General features: G+C 36.6%; 1 protein-coding gene and 1 long non-coding RNA gene across 3 annotated transcripts; one reads left to right on the forward strand and one right to left on the reverse strand.

The window, feature by feature from the left end:
* Positions 1 to 1,413: 1,413 nt before the first annotated feature.
* Positions 1,414 to 13,933, forward strand: LOC103661770. 2 transcript variants are annotated; one of them, XR_568251.1, is made up of 5 exons: positions 1,414 to 1,498; positions 8,437 to 8,614; positions 9,551 to 9,617; positions 10,774 to 10,884; positions 13,313 to 13,933. It is a non-coding gene; the product is annotated as an uncharacterized LOC103661770 (long non-coding RNA). The 2 variants fall into 2 exon arrangements; XR_568252.1 differs by lacking the exon at positions 10,774 to 10,884.
* Positions 10,892 to 12,799, reverse strand: TRAM1L1 (translocation associated membrane protein 1 like 1). The gene has a single exon (XM_008689459.2). The coding sequence runs from the start codon at positions 12,728 to 12,730 to the stop codon at positions 11,618 to 11,620; it is 1,113 nt and encodes a 370-aa protein (XP_008687681.1). The 5' UTR covers positions 12,731 to 12,799; the 3' UTR covers positions 10,892 to 11,617.
* Positions 13,934 to 14,922: the final 989 nt, after the last annotated feature.

Consider the following 14,922-nt stretch of genomic DNA (forward strand, 5'->3'; position numbering starts at 1 on the left):
TAAATAATGAAGCCTTAGTAACTTCAAGATTTTAAGGCTATTGTCATAATCACCAAGAGGATTAACTCTATAGAGCAGAAACTGAAACATTTTGTTATATATATATATATATATATATATAGAAACATTTCTTTTAAGTTTTCTAACACTGGTAAAAGTATTTCTCAAGTAAAATTCATGGGAATAACTAAAAAGAGAAGGGTTCGTTTTCCCCCTTTTTATGTTTTATTGTTTAAAACTAGAACAATCGATTTAAATTAATTCAGTCAATACTGAAATTGCTTTTTTGTGTAAAACATGCCCCAATACATGCCAACTACTTTTCTTTTTAGAATAATTTAGAAGAAAACATTATTAGGCAGCTAATTCAATATTTTTAAAAGGCATGGTAATGTCATTCTCTAAACCTGCCTAATGTAGGCAGTGGGAAGGCAAGCGTTGTGGTTTTTTTCTTAAAAACCTTGACAACAGATGCGAATAAACAGCATTTCCCCAGGAGCAAAATCAATCTCTGAGAACTTCACAGGATGCGTGCTGCTGGCCCGCAGCGCCGCGTGTTTAAAACGCTGCTCAGTGAGTTGGAGGTCATCCTGATAACACCGCCCCGGCGGAGAACGAGTTGGCACTTCACTATAGATTTCCCTGGCAGAGCCTATTCCTGTTTGACACTTGCATTTGACCCACTCATGGTTTCCTCTCTCTGAGGTTTAAAACCAAGATCAAGTATATCTCTTTAATAATGTCACATTCCAAAGAGTGACTCTGATGAGGGGACTGTTGAAGGGCTTAGTTATTCACATAAGGACCATCATGCAGGGAGATAATAAATAATGTAGTACAGAGATGCTGCCATCGGGGCACCAAGGATTAATTCAAACAGCTGTCATAGAATTTCATAGGAAGTTTGAAGTGGATATATGTGATTCCATTTCTGATTTACAAATATTCTCATGTTGTCAGCTATTCTCACACAATCACATATTAAACTTTGGATGTGCCAATGTTTTGGTAAATTAAGCATGTTCTTTGAGTTTTTCAAAATGGTTCTCATGTGATGTATCACACCGAATTGTCTCCAATACGATATATTTTAGTGGGCTAGTTTTCTCCAGACCTCGCCAACCAGATCATTCTTACAGGTATTTCATCAGTGACTTAAATCCAACAAGTGTGACTCCTTTCAGTTCGCCCTCCTCTCTCTCATACCTAGTCACACCCACTCTCCTCAGTTGGTTCCAGCTATTCTTGCCTCTACCATTCCCACCTCGCCACAGATCAGCACATAATGTTCCCCTTGCGCAAGGTTTTGTGCCATTTCCACTGCTGCCCTTTCACCCACCGCACTGATTTCTTGGTAGGGCTGGGGCGCTCTGCCCTCCTGCCACCCTGAGCGCTGCGCCCCCTGTCCACACTGCAGCTAAAGACTCATTCGGTAGCAATGCCGAGCTTACCGACTTGATTCTTCTGAACAACTAGTCAAGACTGTGCTGAAGTCATGGTATGTTATTTCACCAGTCGCTTACCTCTGCATTGCTGTTGCAGCCCTTCTAGGGACGATGCACCCGCCACTGTGCCTGTCTTTCCAAGAAAACTTGACATTCTGCTTGTCTAGACAGCTGAATATTGCACTGTGGCTGATTCTCAAGCTGTACATACGGCTTAACGACAGCCTGTCACTGGGTATGTTATTTATCATTATCTCCTCACTGCCTACCCCCAAGTCTGGAAAATGCCCAATAAATATTTAAGGAACGGTTACTGAGACTCGCTTTTCTTCTAAAGAAAACAGAGTAGAAGTTTTGGCCTAAGAAGTTTAGGTTAGTGAGAACAGTTCTTTCGTTTTACAGAACTTTGTGACCACCAAAGTGGGAGGAAGTTCAAGTAACAGTCATGCCGTTTTACCTGGAATGACTGTTTCACGTGACGCTTAGGCACTCTGATTACCTAAGGAAACTCCCCAGAGGTTCACTGAAACCTTCCCTTAATGGATTTTTTTCTTGTAATCTTTTGGACATCTTTCTCTGGCTACCCAATCACATGATTTTATCAGACATGTTATGTAAGTGTGTTATGTAAAGCTATGCATACTGCTTTATTTTATACTAATATGTACGTATGTGATAGTGTGACTAATAAGCTATTTTCAAATGGAAGAAATTGCATTCAAAATGTGTCCTTTTTGTTAACACATAATACTATTAAAAGTCAGCCTCCAAATTATAGTAAAATCAGATATTTAAGCAGTGTTAATGAATTTCAGAGGCTTTGGATGTTTTAATATGAGCTAGCATTATTGACAGGAATAATGAAGTTGATTAAAAACATCAGCAGGCCTTTCTCTTCTTGGTGTGGATTTTCAAAAAAGCATACTTTCTTTTCTTTCCTTTTATTTTTTAACTTGTCATTAGCTCTGTTTAGTCCTAGTCATGATAATTGAACGGAAAGTTAGAAACTTCAATTAAAAAGAAAAAGATTTCCTGTTTTCTCAGAATCAAATGAACACCTGGTGCCTTTGAAATCCATTATATTACTTGAATTTGTTGGAAAATAAGGATGGAGAGAAAAAAAATTAGGACCAAGAGGCAAAAATAAGGCAAAAAATGGTATCTGTACATTACAGCTAGAGATATATTACTTTCAAATATCTTTTCATTATCAGCTGATGACATACATAAATGTACACAGTACTTGCTGAAATTCAGCTTGCTGACCTTTTTTTTTTTTTTTAACTATTTGACTTTTTTTTTTCCTCCTGAAAGTTATAGATTTGTTTACAGCTTTGATTCTGCTATGTATAGGTTGGATATAGCCTTTTGAAATTTGCTGTAAGTATTTTAAAGATATGAAGAGCTAAACAGAAAAGAAGGATCTTGTAATGTACATTTTGCTCTTTAATATAGGTTTTAATCACTAGTGTGATGAACATGAAATTTGTAGATATTAGATTTCACCCAGTTTCAGCAGGTCTATATTAATTTCAATTCTAACTTAGATTGGAATGTGGTGACATATTTAAAAATTCCACCAATAATTCTGTGGTTAAAAATATTGAATAGGTTCTCAGTTAGTAGTTGCTTGGGTTAAGCAATTTTCTGATAAGAGTTTAAAGGTATCTGGTGGTTGGTTGCTTGAATTTCTCTGCATATATGGCCTAGCAAGGTAAGATGGTTGAACCCATGGAAATCTAGAATTGTGTTTCATTTTTTTAAATTTATTTATTTACTTATTTACTTATTTATTAAAGATTTTATTCATTTATTTGACAGAGAGACAGAGAGAGTACAAGCAGGGGGAACAGGAGAGGGAAAAGCAGGCTCCCTGCTGAGCAGGAAGCCCAATGCGAGGGGTCAGTCCCAGGACCCCGAGATCTTGACCTAATCATGATCATGATCAGATGCTTAACCACCTGAGCCACCCAGGCTTCCCTAGAATTGTGTTTAAAAAAAATAAAACTTTAAAATCTTATAATATGACATATATTTACTCATATGAGTAACGGTTATGTGTTGCATCATTAGAAAGAATTTAAGAGGACTCTTATGCATCTAAAGTACTCCTAGGATTTGAGAAGTGTGAAATACATGCTAATAGAAGTAATCAGTTTTACTTAATTGAATAAATTATATTTACACACACATTTCATACCCTTTTTGATGGCAACTTATTGTTCTTTTGGGATAATCACCCTCTGTTAAGGTTGACAAATTCTGTAATTGTCAGAAATAGACACCCACCCAACCCTTCAAAATGATATGAGTTGTTTGTCAATATGGCAGCCAAAGAGAGAGGTCAACTGCAAATGCTTAATTTAATGTCTTCTCCATTTGAATAGATTTTAATTTTCATTTCTGTGAGAAAAAAATTGCTTAACTTAGAACAACACATATAGAAAAAATAAAAGGACAAGGATCAACTAACACAGTCCCTTAAAATATTCTATACTACTACCTGTGCTCAGATTTTAATGGTCATAATGGTAAATCTAATATCTACTATAATAAATAATATAGAAAAAGGCAAGGATATATATATGTGTGTGTGTGTGTGTGTGTGTGTGTGTCTGTTGTATGCAGATGTTTCAGAGGTTGCCTGAAAATACACAAACAGGAGATTTCAAAACATTCTTTTCAAATCAGGAATCCATGTTGTATATGCATTTCTTTGGTGGACTCATGTAACTGGGCTTTGCTCTTGCTGCTGTCATCCTCCATTCTGTCATGTCTTTTTCAGCATACAAATATACTGATATCCCTAATATCTTCCATCCTAAAATTGACAATAACAATACAACCAACTCTCTTGACTCCATGTCCCCCTTTGTTTATTGCATAAGAGGATGCATTACTCTTTTCTATTTCTCTGTTCTTCACAGAGACATTTGTTACAAAAGTTTTTGTAATATCATATCACCCATCCTTACCTCCCATTCTGTCTTTCACCCATCCCAGTAGGGCTCTCATCCCATAATTCCACAGAAACTGATCTTGCCAAGGTCTCCAGTGACCGAAATGTTGCCAAGTGCACGCTTTTTTATTTCTAATCTTAAGGAACTTGAACTCTCAATAGCATTGGCTAAAACTTATATCTTTATTCTCTTATTACACTTTTATTTTGGGTTCCATGATACTGTTTGCCCTTGTTTTTTGCCTATAGCACCAGCTATTACTCAGATTTGGCTTCTGTGATGGTTCTCTGCCTCAGTCTTTTTCATCTCCTCAAGTAGCACTGTTCTCCTTGTTCTTTAGCGTTACAAAACTGCTTTTCAGGATGTGGATCAACTATCATAGCTTTTATTCATGTGCACATTAAAAATGGGATTCTGATTCATATATTGAAGATTTTAATAGTAGCTTCACATTTGGAAGCCATACTAGCTCAATTCTTAGAAACAGCTCTCAAGTTTCAGAGTTTGGCAAATCACAAACACCATTAGGATGATGATACATGACTCAGTATTTCTAAAGAAAAGTCCAGTGTTTGGAACCACTTTTCATTTAAGTAGCTTAAGAACAAAATATCCAAGTTTACGTATGTTAGTTTTTGTAAGATATGTGTAGGCCAATAAATAATGTACACTCCACCACAAATCAACAGAAGTCAACACGTTTTCACTGTGTGCATCCACTGTACTAGGCATTGTGCTACCTGCTAAGTTTACCCTAGTGATTGAAAGACTTGGGGACATGCGGCTGGCTCAGTGGGTAGAGCATGTGACTCTTAATCTCAGGGCCGTGAGGTCAAGCCCCACGTTGGGGGTGGAGCCTACTTAAAATAAATAAATAAATAAAATCTTAATAAAAAAAAAAAAGACTCATGATCCCAGACCTCAAACTTGTATGGGAGACTGGCAATAAATTAATAATTAATACTTCAAACTGGAAAAGGATATAAAAGGAAAAGGAAGCCAATATTAGAAAAGATAACAAAGGAATGTTGTACTAAATTTTGTTTGCTTATTTGTTTTTTTTTTTTTTTTTTTTTTTTTTTTTTTTAAAAGATTTTATTTATTTATTCGACAGAGATAGAGACAGCCAGCGAGAGAGGGAACACAAGCAGGGGGAGTGGGAGAGGAAGAAGCAGGCTCACAGCAGAAGAGCCTGATGTGGGGCTTGATCCCATAACGCCGGGATCATGCCCTGAGCCGAAGGCAGACGCTTAACCGCTGTGCCACCCAGGCGCCCCATGCTTATTTGTTTTAATTATGAAATAAAAAGTTACTTCAACTGAGTTCAACAAATTCTGAGATACTGCTATGAGACACTATAGTAGTTAATGTTAGTTAACTAACTATATTAGTTAATGAGAATGGAATGATGAAGAATATATATTACTTGATACCGAAGGAGCTTGTTGTCTAGTACTACTAAAATGGTTGTTAATGCTCTTGGATTTTCCTATATAAATGCTTTGCTCATTTACTTAGTCTGAAGTGTAATTTTGCCTATGGTATGCACTGATTTTTTATTGGTAATGTAATTTACCTAGACCAATGTTTTCAAATGCTTTCAGTATAAATACTTATATTCAGAATTAATATATATCAAAAGTTTTCACATGAAATCATTCATATTTTCTGTCATTTATGTCAGAAAAATAGTTCATAGTTACTATGAATTTAGTAACTCTTTAAAATAAGTGTGCATTTACTCCGAGAATTTCTATGCATTTTAAATATAGTCATATGTGTATTTATGATGTACATCATTTAGTCAAAATAATTCATACATTTGGAAAAGGATTCCTTACAAAATATCAGCTAAATACAGAGATGGAGCTACTACTATACTCGCACTATCACCACTTTTCCATTGCCTGCTGCTAAGACATAAGGGATAACTCCGCACCGTACACCTGCATAGTGTTTAAAAATGAACTGGGGAGAGAAGGATGAATAGGTGGCACACGGAGGACTTTTAGGCAATGAAACTATTATTTACGATACTAAATTAGTGGCTATATTAATAATAGGGAAGGCTGGGTGGAGGAGCGAGTTAGTAATATGGGGACTCTATTTTCTGCTCACTTTTGCTATGAACTTCAGACTTCTCTAAAAAATAGTCTATTAAAAAATAAACAAGTGAGGCACCTGGGTGGCTCAGACAGTTAAGTGTCTGTGTTCAGCTCAGGTCCCAATCCAGGGACTGGGATCGAGCCCCATGTCCAGCTCTCTGTTCAGCAAGGAGCCTGCTTTTCACTCTTCCTCTGCCTGCTGCTCCCCATGCTTGCTCTCTCTGTCAAATAAATAAAATATTCTTAAAAATCAAATAAATAACAAATAAACAAGTAAATGTATATGAGACTATGTACATAAATATATATGTGTATTTATGTACACACGCATATTTATGTCTATACACAACATATGAATCAGCCTATGCACCTGCAATTTATGACACTGTATATACATACATATTTTTTTAAAGATTTTATATACATATATATTTTTTTAAAGATTTTATTTATTTATGTGACAGAGATAGAGACAGCCAGCGAGAGAGGGAACACAAGCAGGGGGAGTGGGAGAGGAAGAAGCAGGCTCCCAGCCGAGGAGCCCGATGTGGGACTCGATCCCGCAACGCCAGGATCACGCCCTGAGCCGAAGGCAGACGCTTAAGGACTGCGCTACCCAGGTGCCCCTATATACATATATTTTGAATTTTCAAAGCAGCTTTTGAGGTAAATATCTGTCATTTTAGAGACATGCAATCCAATACTTAGAATATTTAAGTGTTTTCCAAACTTCACACAGCTCTAAGGACCACAGCAAGGACAGCCACGATTTCTTTTGTTGACCATTATTTATAATCATATTATTACCTTTCTTTGCAGAATTTATAGCAATACAACTGAAATTTAGGACATGAAAGTGTAATGTGATGTGTGTTAAAGTTTTGCTTGAATTTAAAAATGAACAGAGTTAAATTAATGTCATAGTAATGATGTACTAGCGTTGCTGATAAGAGATGTGGCTACCCAATAATTTAGGCAAAATATCTATTTTAAATAAAGGGGAAGTGAATTCTCAAATTAAAAATAAAACACACTTAGTTTCAACACCACCAACACCGTTTACCAAATCATGTCAGTGCCCAGAATCTCATGACTTGAGAAAATATAGAAAACAACATTTCCTAGTGCTCAATTGAGATTTCGCATAAACCATCACACACTGAAAGTATTTACATCCAAAGACAGAGTTCATATTTCCACAACTTGTTGGTCTTATTGATTAATTAATTAGGAAAGCTCTCCCTCAAACCAATAAATACAAAGTTTCCAACATAAATATTAAAATATAATTTGTAAATTTGAATACATTGGTTTTTAAATACATTGATGTTTTTCATTTCTTAAATTATGCAAATATCCCCCAAAGTGGTCAGTTTGCACATCAATGTATTTTTCAAATTAAAAAAAAAAAAATTAGCTGACCTGATTTTGTAGCCCAAAACACATGATGGCACCTGCCAGGACTGAGGAAGAAACAGGTGAATCACCTTGGGAGATAGCCTAACGTTTGTCTTCTTTCATAGTTATTGAATACTTAAAACTTCCATATAGTGCAGGGCCCTAAAAGGATGTGTTTATAGGGATTTAGAAGGTAAAATTTAGAAAGTCATATGATTGTATAATCAGGAGGAAAATTCCAATTTAATATTTAGAAGTGTGTGATTTTTTTTTGTATGATGGATTTATAATTTTCTACATAATTGATGGGAATTTGCAGGTACTACTGTGTTTTATTCATTGTGGATAGTTCCTCCCAGGATATAGGTTTGATTGAAAGGTGACAGTGGAAAAAAAAAACCAAAATTCCTCTATTTCCAAAGAAATCCAGATGGAAGTGTGTGAATTCACTGGTAATCTGATCCGTCATTAAACCTCAATTACCTCCATATACTCACTCATACTGTCTATCCTCTTCTGCCATGCCAGGCACCCTTCTGTCTGCAGATTACAAGAGTCTGGGCTCCAGGGAGGCATTCTCTGCCATAATAAAAGTACCCGAGTCCCAGCCTACTCTGCAGGCCATATTCTCAAGCATGCTTTCCCCTGTGAGAACTTCTTCTCAGGAACTACTCCCATATGTCATTTCCAGTATAAAGCATCAGTGGTAAGTCTTTTATTACTTTACTAAACTATTCTCATTTAGTCTGATTAAGTGAGAACTTAAAATTTTACCTTTGTTTTTCCAAATTAAAATAACACCAGAATACATCCTGTCTTCAAGAAATCTTTAAATTATTAATGTTGCAAGTAATCTTCTTGAATCTATTCCAGCTTAATACATTATTGGCTATATGTATTTACTCTACAGATAAACAAATAATGATGAGAGATAAATGAGAAAATATTTGCAAGTTTATTTTTTTATTGAAATGAAAGGGAGAATTATACTGATTACCAGAAAATAATAAGGCCTAAAACTTGCTTGTCTTTTATGAGATATGTAGGTTGAAAAACACATTTACACTATTTAAGAAAAATGTGATACACTTTAAGTGCTAGAGTAATTTTTTTTTTTAAAGAAAATTTACTTTGAACCCATCCTAGGAAATCTATTCCTATAGACTTATTTAAGGAATAAAGTTTGGCAATCATTGCAGCCAATAAATCAGAGCAGAATCTTTAAATTCAAATATTAGACATACCTCTATGACTTTTGCAACTTTGGTGATTAACATTATTTGAGTTTTCATAGGGCTAACGAATGCCTACTTTAATAACACTTTGAGTAATCATAATGGGAATTTTGTTTCCATGTGGTCCGTTTTTAACAGAAACCAAATTATTGTACTAAGATCTATTATAGCATGTTTTTTTTTTTTGAGTGTAATATTAAAGAGGGACTTGGTTTGTATTGCTGAATGTCATTTGTAGCATTGCTTTCATAATTTATTTGGCTTACATTTATATTCTGGCAACTCTTACTGAATTTTTATGAATAATTGAAACGTATACAGCATCCTTCCCCCTTTCCCTTTCAATAACCTTGCTACCTTTCATGAACCCGTATTTTACAAGAAATATACTTTGCCTTTTTCCACAGGTGAAACATACAATCTAACTTAACCAATCGATCCAGTATACCCCTCTATCAAATGAGTTCACTAAAGGTAACTCTCAGTATTCTGAATTCTAGAAATCTTGTTTTCACTCTTCTTCTCTACCATGTAGTGTGTAGGTATAAAGTCTAGAACAGCTATAATGATTTGCTACCAAGCAGAAAGTTAATCTGAGAGGGACAAAGCAGAGAAAATCCCAGGGAAATCCACCTAGGCCCTAATCCTATTTAATGTTAAACTCAGTTTAACTCTTGGCATTGTCACATGAGATAGTGATTTTCTTGTAATGACTTACCAGTTTGTGTGGGGCCTGCCTTTACTTTCACATGGGTAAGAAACTTGTTACCAGGAGTGGGATTACAAATTAACAGGCTAGAATTCTTTAAAATGAGGGAAGTGAGAAAGACCATTCTCGTACAGGAGAAATTGAAAATCTTTTACAATTGCACAATGGTTGGTTAAAGTGGAGTTATTGTAACTGGGGCCTCAGGGCATGTGCTACCAACAAGACAGGCTTAGGCAACTGAAGGGGGAAAACTAGGATAATGGATTCTATAGTTTAAAAAGAAACAATCTTGCTTTGTTGTGCACTTCTCAAACCAAACAGAAAAGAAAGCTCCGCCAAGAGTGGCTCTTCTGTCTTTAGTCTGCAATACAAGTACACTAAATTTAATTTTCAAGGACCCCCATGACTGGAAACGCGGAACTACCCACAACAAACCAAAGAGAAGGCTATCAAAAGCAGAGACAAGAGACACAGTAGGAGAAAACAGAGGAATGGCAAATATATGGCCTTATTCTAGCATACTTTTCAACCACTGTCTCCTGAAAAAAGTATAAACATTCACATTATGGAAATGGAATCAAAATGAAGGTTGAGAAAAGGAGATAAAACATACTCACCCACTACAGCCCATTCTTTCTATTTGCTTCAATAAAGATACTATCTATATACCTATATATCCACATACACTTTAGTATACACACATATTCAAAACAGGGCTCATACAGATGAAAGTTTCCCAATTAAAGATGGAAGAAGAACTATAATTATAACAGTATTTTTGACAGGCCTTTCATAAAATTATCCAACCGATTTTCAAATTACTTAAGGTTAGCGTCTTAAAGTGTTTTTCGTGTGTAAATAGCTGACATTCTTTTTATAGATATAAATCAAGTAAGCATTGTTTTTCAAAATGATTTTCAGGTTAAACAATATTTTTCCAAGATGCTGTGGATACCAAACTTATAACAAGCCTCATTAAGAATAATTTTTAATAAACATAGCAAAAAAGACTAAGTCTGATTTCCTTTTACGGTAAGTATTTAATTTTTTTTTTGATTTCTAGTTTACAAGTGTTTAAAATGGACAAGAATGATTTTACCTCTTCAGTAACACTTTTATATTAATTCATGATATTTTGATTCAATATATGGTAATAAATCTCCACACATTACCCATTAGTATTTTTTTTTAAATGGGGATGTAATATTAACAACCACTACCTATAAAACACATCATTATTTTGGTGCTTTTACAAATCTTTTCTCCAGTTGTAAGTTCTAAAAAAAATAAACAAAAATTTAAAAATTCTAAGAATTAGAGAATACTGAAAACATAATGAAGTTGAATCCCACCTTTATAATATTTCCATTTTATCCTAAAAGAGAACATTAAAAAATGTGACAGTGCTATATCAGACCACCTTGCTAATGTTATAAAAGATTGGCAGGAGCAAGAAACTGTCACTGATCTGCGGAATTTTTTAGTTATATCTACAAATAATTAGGAAAACGTTCAAAAGTAACAAAACAAAATATGGTGGTGTTCCCTGAACCATTTGATGATGCTTAGTCTATATCAATTTTTTCCATTCATAATAATCCTCCTCCCCTCAAATGCCTTTAAAAAATATATTACACAGTACAATAACAGAAATCAAAGACAGCACAAACTATTTTCAAGAACAGAAAAATCTGTAGCACACAAAGATATCTTATAGTAAAGAGCAGACTTCTTTGGGGACAGTAATCAATTAGCTTGTAATTCATTATGAAGATTTCTCTTTCCTTTTATGGGGAGAGTCTACTCTATTCGAAGTCGCCACACCATTTTCTGTTCCTTTTTTAGAAGACCTCCCTTTAGTCCGTTTCTTCTTCACACTTGGGGCCTGAAGAGTAGTGTCTTCTTCCATCCACCTCTGAAGCTGGACATTAAATAAATTCCATGTTATGTATGCTTGGATGGTGCAACTGGATGACAGAACAGCAATTTTAGCGGCCAACACGTTTACATTTCCAGTAACGGCATCCGAATTCCGATTCTGCCCCCCGGCCAGGTGAAAGCCAACAGTCACTACAGAAACAATTAAAGTCACAAGTCGACCCAAAATAAACACGATTGCCCACAGAGAAAACTCTTTCTGATACTTTTCATCACTAAAATAAAACAGGTCACAAATGTGGGAAAGTAATTCAACAAAGTAGTGCATCATCAAAAGAACAAGTCCCAGATGATTCAAGTACAAGAGGTAAGCTCCAGTAATGTGAAAGAGGTGGAGACCAATGTAGACAAGTTGACGGGGGATATCTTGCTTTTTGGTTCTCTGGAAATAGAGTTCAGGAAAGGCATGAAACCAGTAAGCCAACTGTGATATGTAGAAAAACTTCATTTGAAATGTCATCATATTATGGGGATGAGCCCTCCATAGGAGAGTTGGGTCTGACAAACAGTTTTCAGAAATTAAAATGAATGTGCCCCAAATACAAGAAACAAGGTAGAATACACTAAACTGGCCAGATTCATTAAATTTGCTTTGTTTCGCTTTGGGGAACTGCATTCGCCTGTTAATTTTATCCAACACATACTCCTGAATCGTGGCGTGAATGATGATTGCCACTAGCATGTAGAAGAAAACCGTGGCCAAATCTTTGATGCCATAATAGTAAAGGAACTTTGATTCTGTGGCTCGTTCTTCTGCTGCAGGAAAGGTAACACTGTGCTGAAGAGTAATAAAAACGATAGATGCTTCTGCTGTTCCTTCGAACATAAGCCCCAGCACGAAGAACATCCCCACACAGGCGACGAGGTCCGCATGATTCTGCAGGATGAATTCGTGGCTCAGGACTGGGGGGTTCTTGGTGCTCTTCTTACGGAACGCCATGGTAGCGCTTCCCAGATACTCACCGACGAGCCGCAGCTGCCTCCCCCTGGCTGCTCCTCACAGCGCCGCCGCTGCCGCAGCTCCGGGGGCTTCGCTTCCCATCCCCGAGCCAGTCCCGGGTCGCGGCGGCCGCCCAGAAAAAAATAAATCAAAGGCAAGGGCCGAGCAGGACTGAGCATGCGCACCAGGGGGACAGAGGAGGCAGGGAAGGAAATCGAGTGCCGCGCCCCTGCCCGGCGCCAGGCCCGGGGTTGCGAGCGTTGATCTTACACGTTGATCGCCGCCTCTTGAAATCCCCTGGCACCGTCAAGATGCTCCGGAATTATTTTTCAGGGGCATCTTCGTCAGTAATCATGACAAAGCAGGATGGAACTCTGCTTATTCTTCATCAGAATGATCATTAAAACAGCATAATAATAATGATGATGATAGAAGAAAACTCTCATAGGGCTTAGCATTCACCAGGTGTTGTTAGGAGCACTCTGCTTATATTTATAAATGCATCCTTTCTGGAAAACCCAATGAGGTACATATGGGGTGATAATCATTTATTATTTTTTTTAATTTTAATTTTTTTTACAGGTGAGAAACTGAGGTACAGAGGGGTTACATAAAATGCCCAAGATCACACAGCTGGTGAATGTCGGAAACACGATTTTCATCCAGTCTGGGTCCAGAGCCTGTGCTCTTCACTGTGGTACTGTATTGCCTCTTATTGTAAATCATTCACACGTGGAAATATTTCACTACAGCAACAACAAAGCATTCTAAAAAAAAATAGTTCCCATGTTAGCAATAACAATAATTGTACCATTAATTGTATTTATTATATTTTTAAAGGTTGAGTGGTGGTTAGACGGGGAGAACTATTTGTCCATTCATTGGAAAGTATTTTGGCTTTAAAGCCCAAAACTGATTTTCCTTACTCTAGCAGATAAGAACCTCATGTTTCATTTTTATGATTGTTAAGCATATAAATTTGCTAAAATACACATATTGAAAAACAACTTCTTTTGTAAATGCTAATGCCATGCTCTATTTGAATTTCATGTCAGTCTTCAAATTTCTCTTTGGATTCAGAGCAATTTTCTTGTTTCTTCTGGGTCCCATGAGCTCATAATCATTACTGATAGTTAAAGTTTGAAGTTTGGAATACACATTTCAAAAGAAAAGTGCCACATGATTTAAAGAATAAAGTGCAGATTAAATTTAGAATGGCCAATTGCTTTTTATTACTGTTTCTCCGCATGCTGTGTGCTAACAAAAGATGCAGTCCAACTGGTGTAATTACTTTTTTTTTTTTAAAGATTTTATTTATTTATTCGACAGAGATAGAGCCAGCGAGAGAGGGAACACAAGCAGGGGGAGTGGGAGAGGAAGAAGCAGGCTCATAGCTGAAGAGCCTGATGTGGGGCTCGACCCCATAACGCCGGGATCACGCCCTGAGCCGAAGGCAGACGCTTAACCGCTGTGCCACCCAGGTGCCCCTGGTGTAATTACTTTTAAGATATTGAACAAAATACTCTGATCAATGTGTGCCTGCATTTCCTAGGACAGCCAAACAATTGCATATGGAATTTGCTGGGGACAGTGTTCCTGAGTTAGGGAAAGTATTACATATTTTACCATAGTAAGACTTCTCTCTGGTTTTCCTGTTACTCAGCTGTTGGCGCTGACAGCTCAATTAGGAGTGCTATTTGGGGTTAACTAAATCAGTGAAGAATTACAAATAGAGGTGCAAAAATTAGGGCATGAAGAAGTGAAAAAAAAATCAAACTTGTTAAAAGTAGTCAGGGTGGAAACAGTCAAAGAGAAGAGAGCAGTGCCTTGTGGGAATTATCAAGAGTTTATTCAGGAAAATACATAGCTACCTTTTTGAAACATCATTTTAAGTGGAGAATTTATCAGTCTTTCTATAGGAATACACAAGGGCTGTGATCATTTTGTGGCATACTAACTAAATATAAAACGCACTTTGCAATTTCTGAGCTGAAAGTCTGTTTATATTTCTGTTTGGCCTTATTTTATTTTTAAAGATTTTATTTTATTTATGTGACAGAGACAGCCAGCGAGAGAGGGAACACAAGCAGGGGGAGTGGGAGAGGAAGAAGCAGGCTCCCAGCAGAGGAGCCAGATGTGGGACTCGATTCCGGAATGCCGGGATCACGCCCTGATCGGAAGGCAGACGCTTA

This window comes from Ursus maritimus, unplaced genomic scaffold (genome assembly GCF_017311325.1).
Source record: "Ursus maritimus isolate PB19 unplaced genomic scaffold, ASM1731132v1 scaffold_11, whole genome shotgun sequence".
NCBI lineage: Eukaryota > Metazoa > Chordata > Mammalia > Carnivora > Ursidae > Ursus > Ursus maritimus.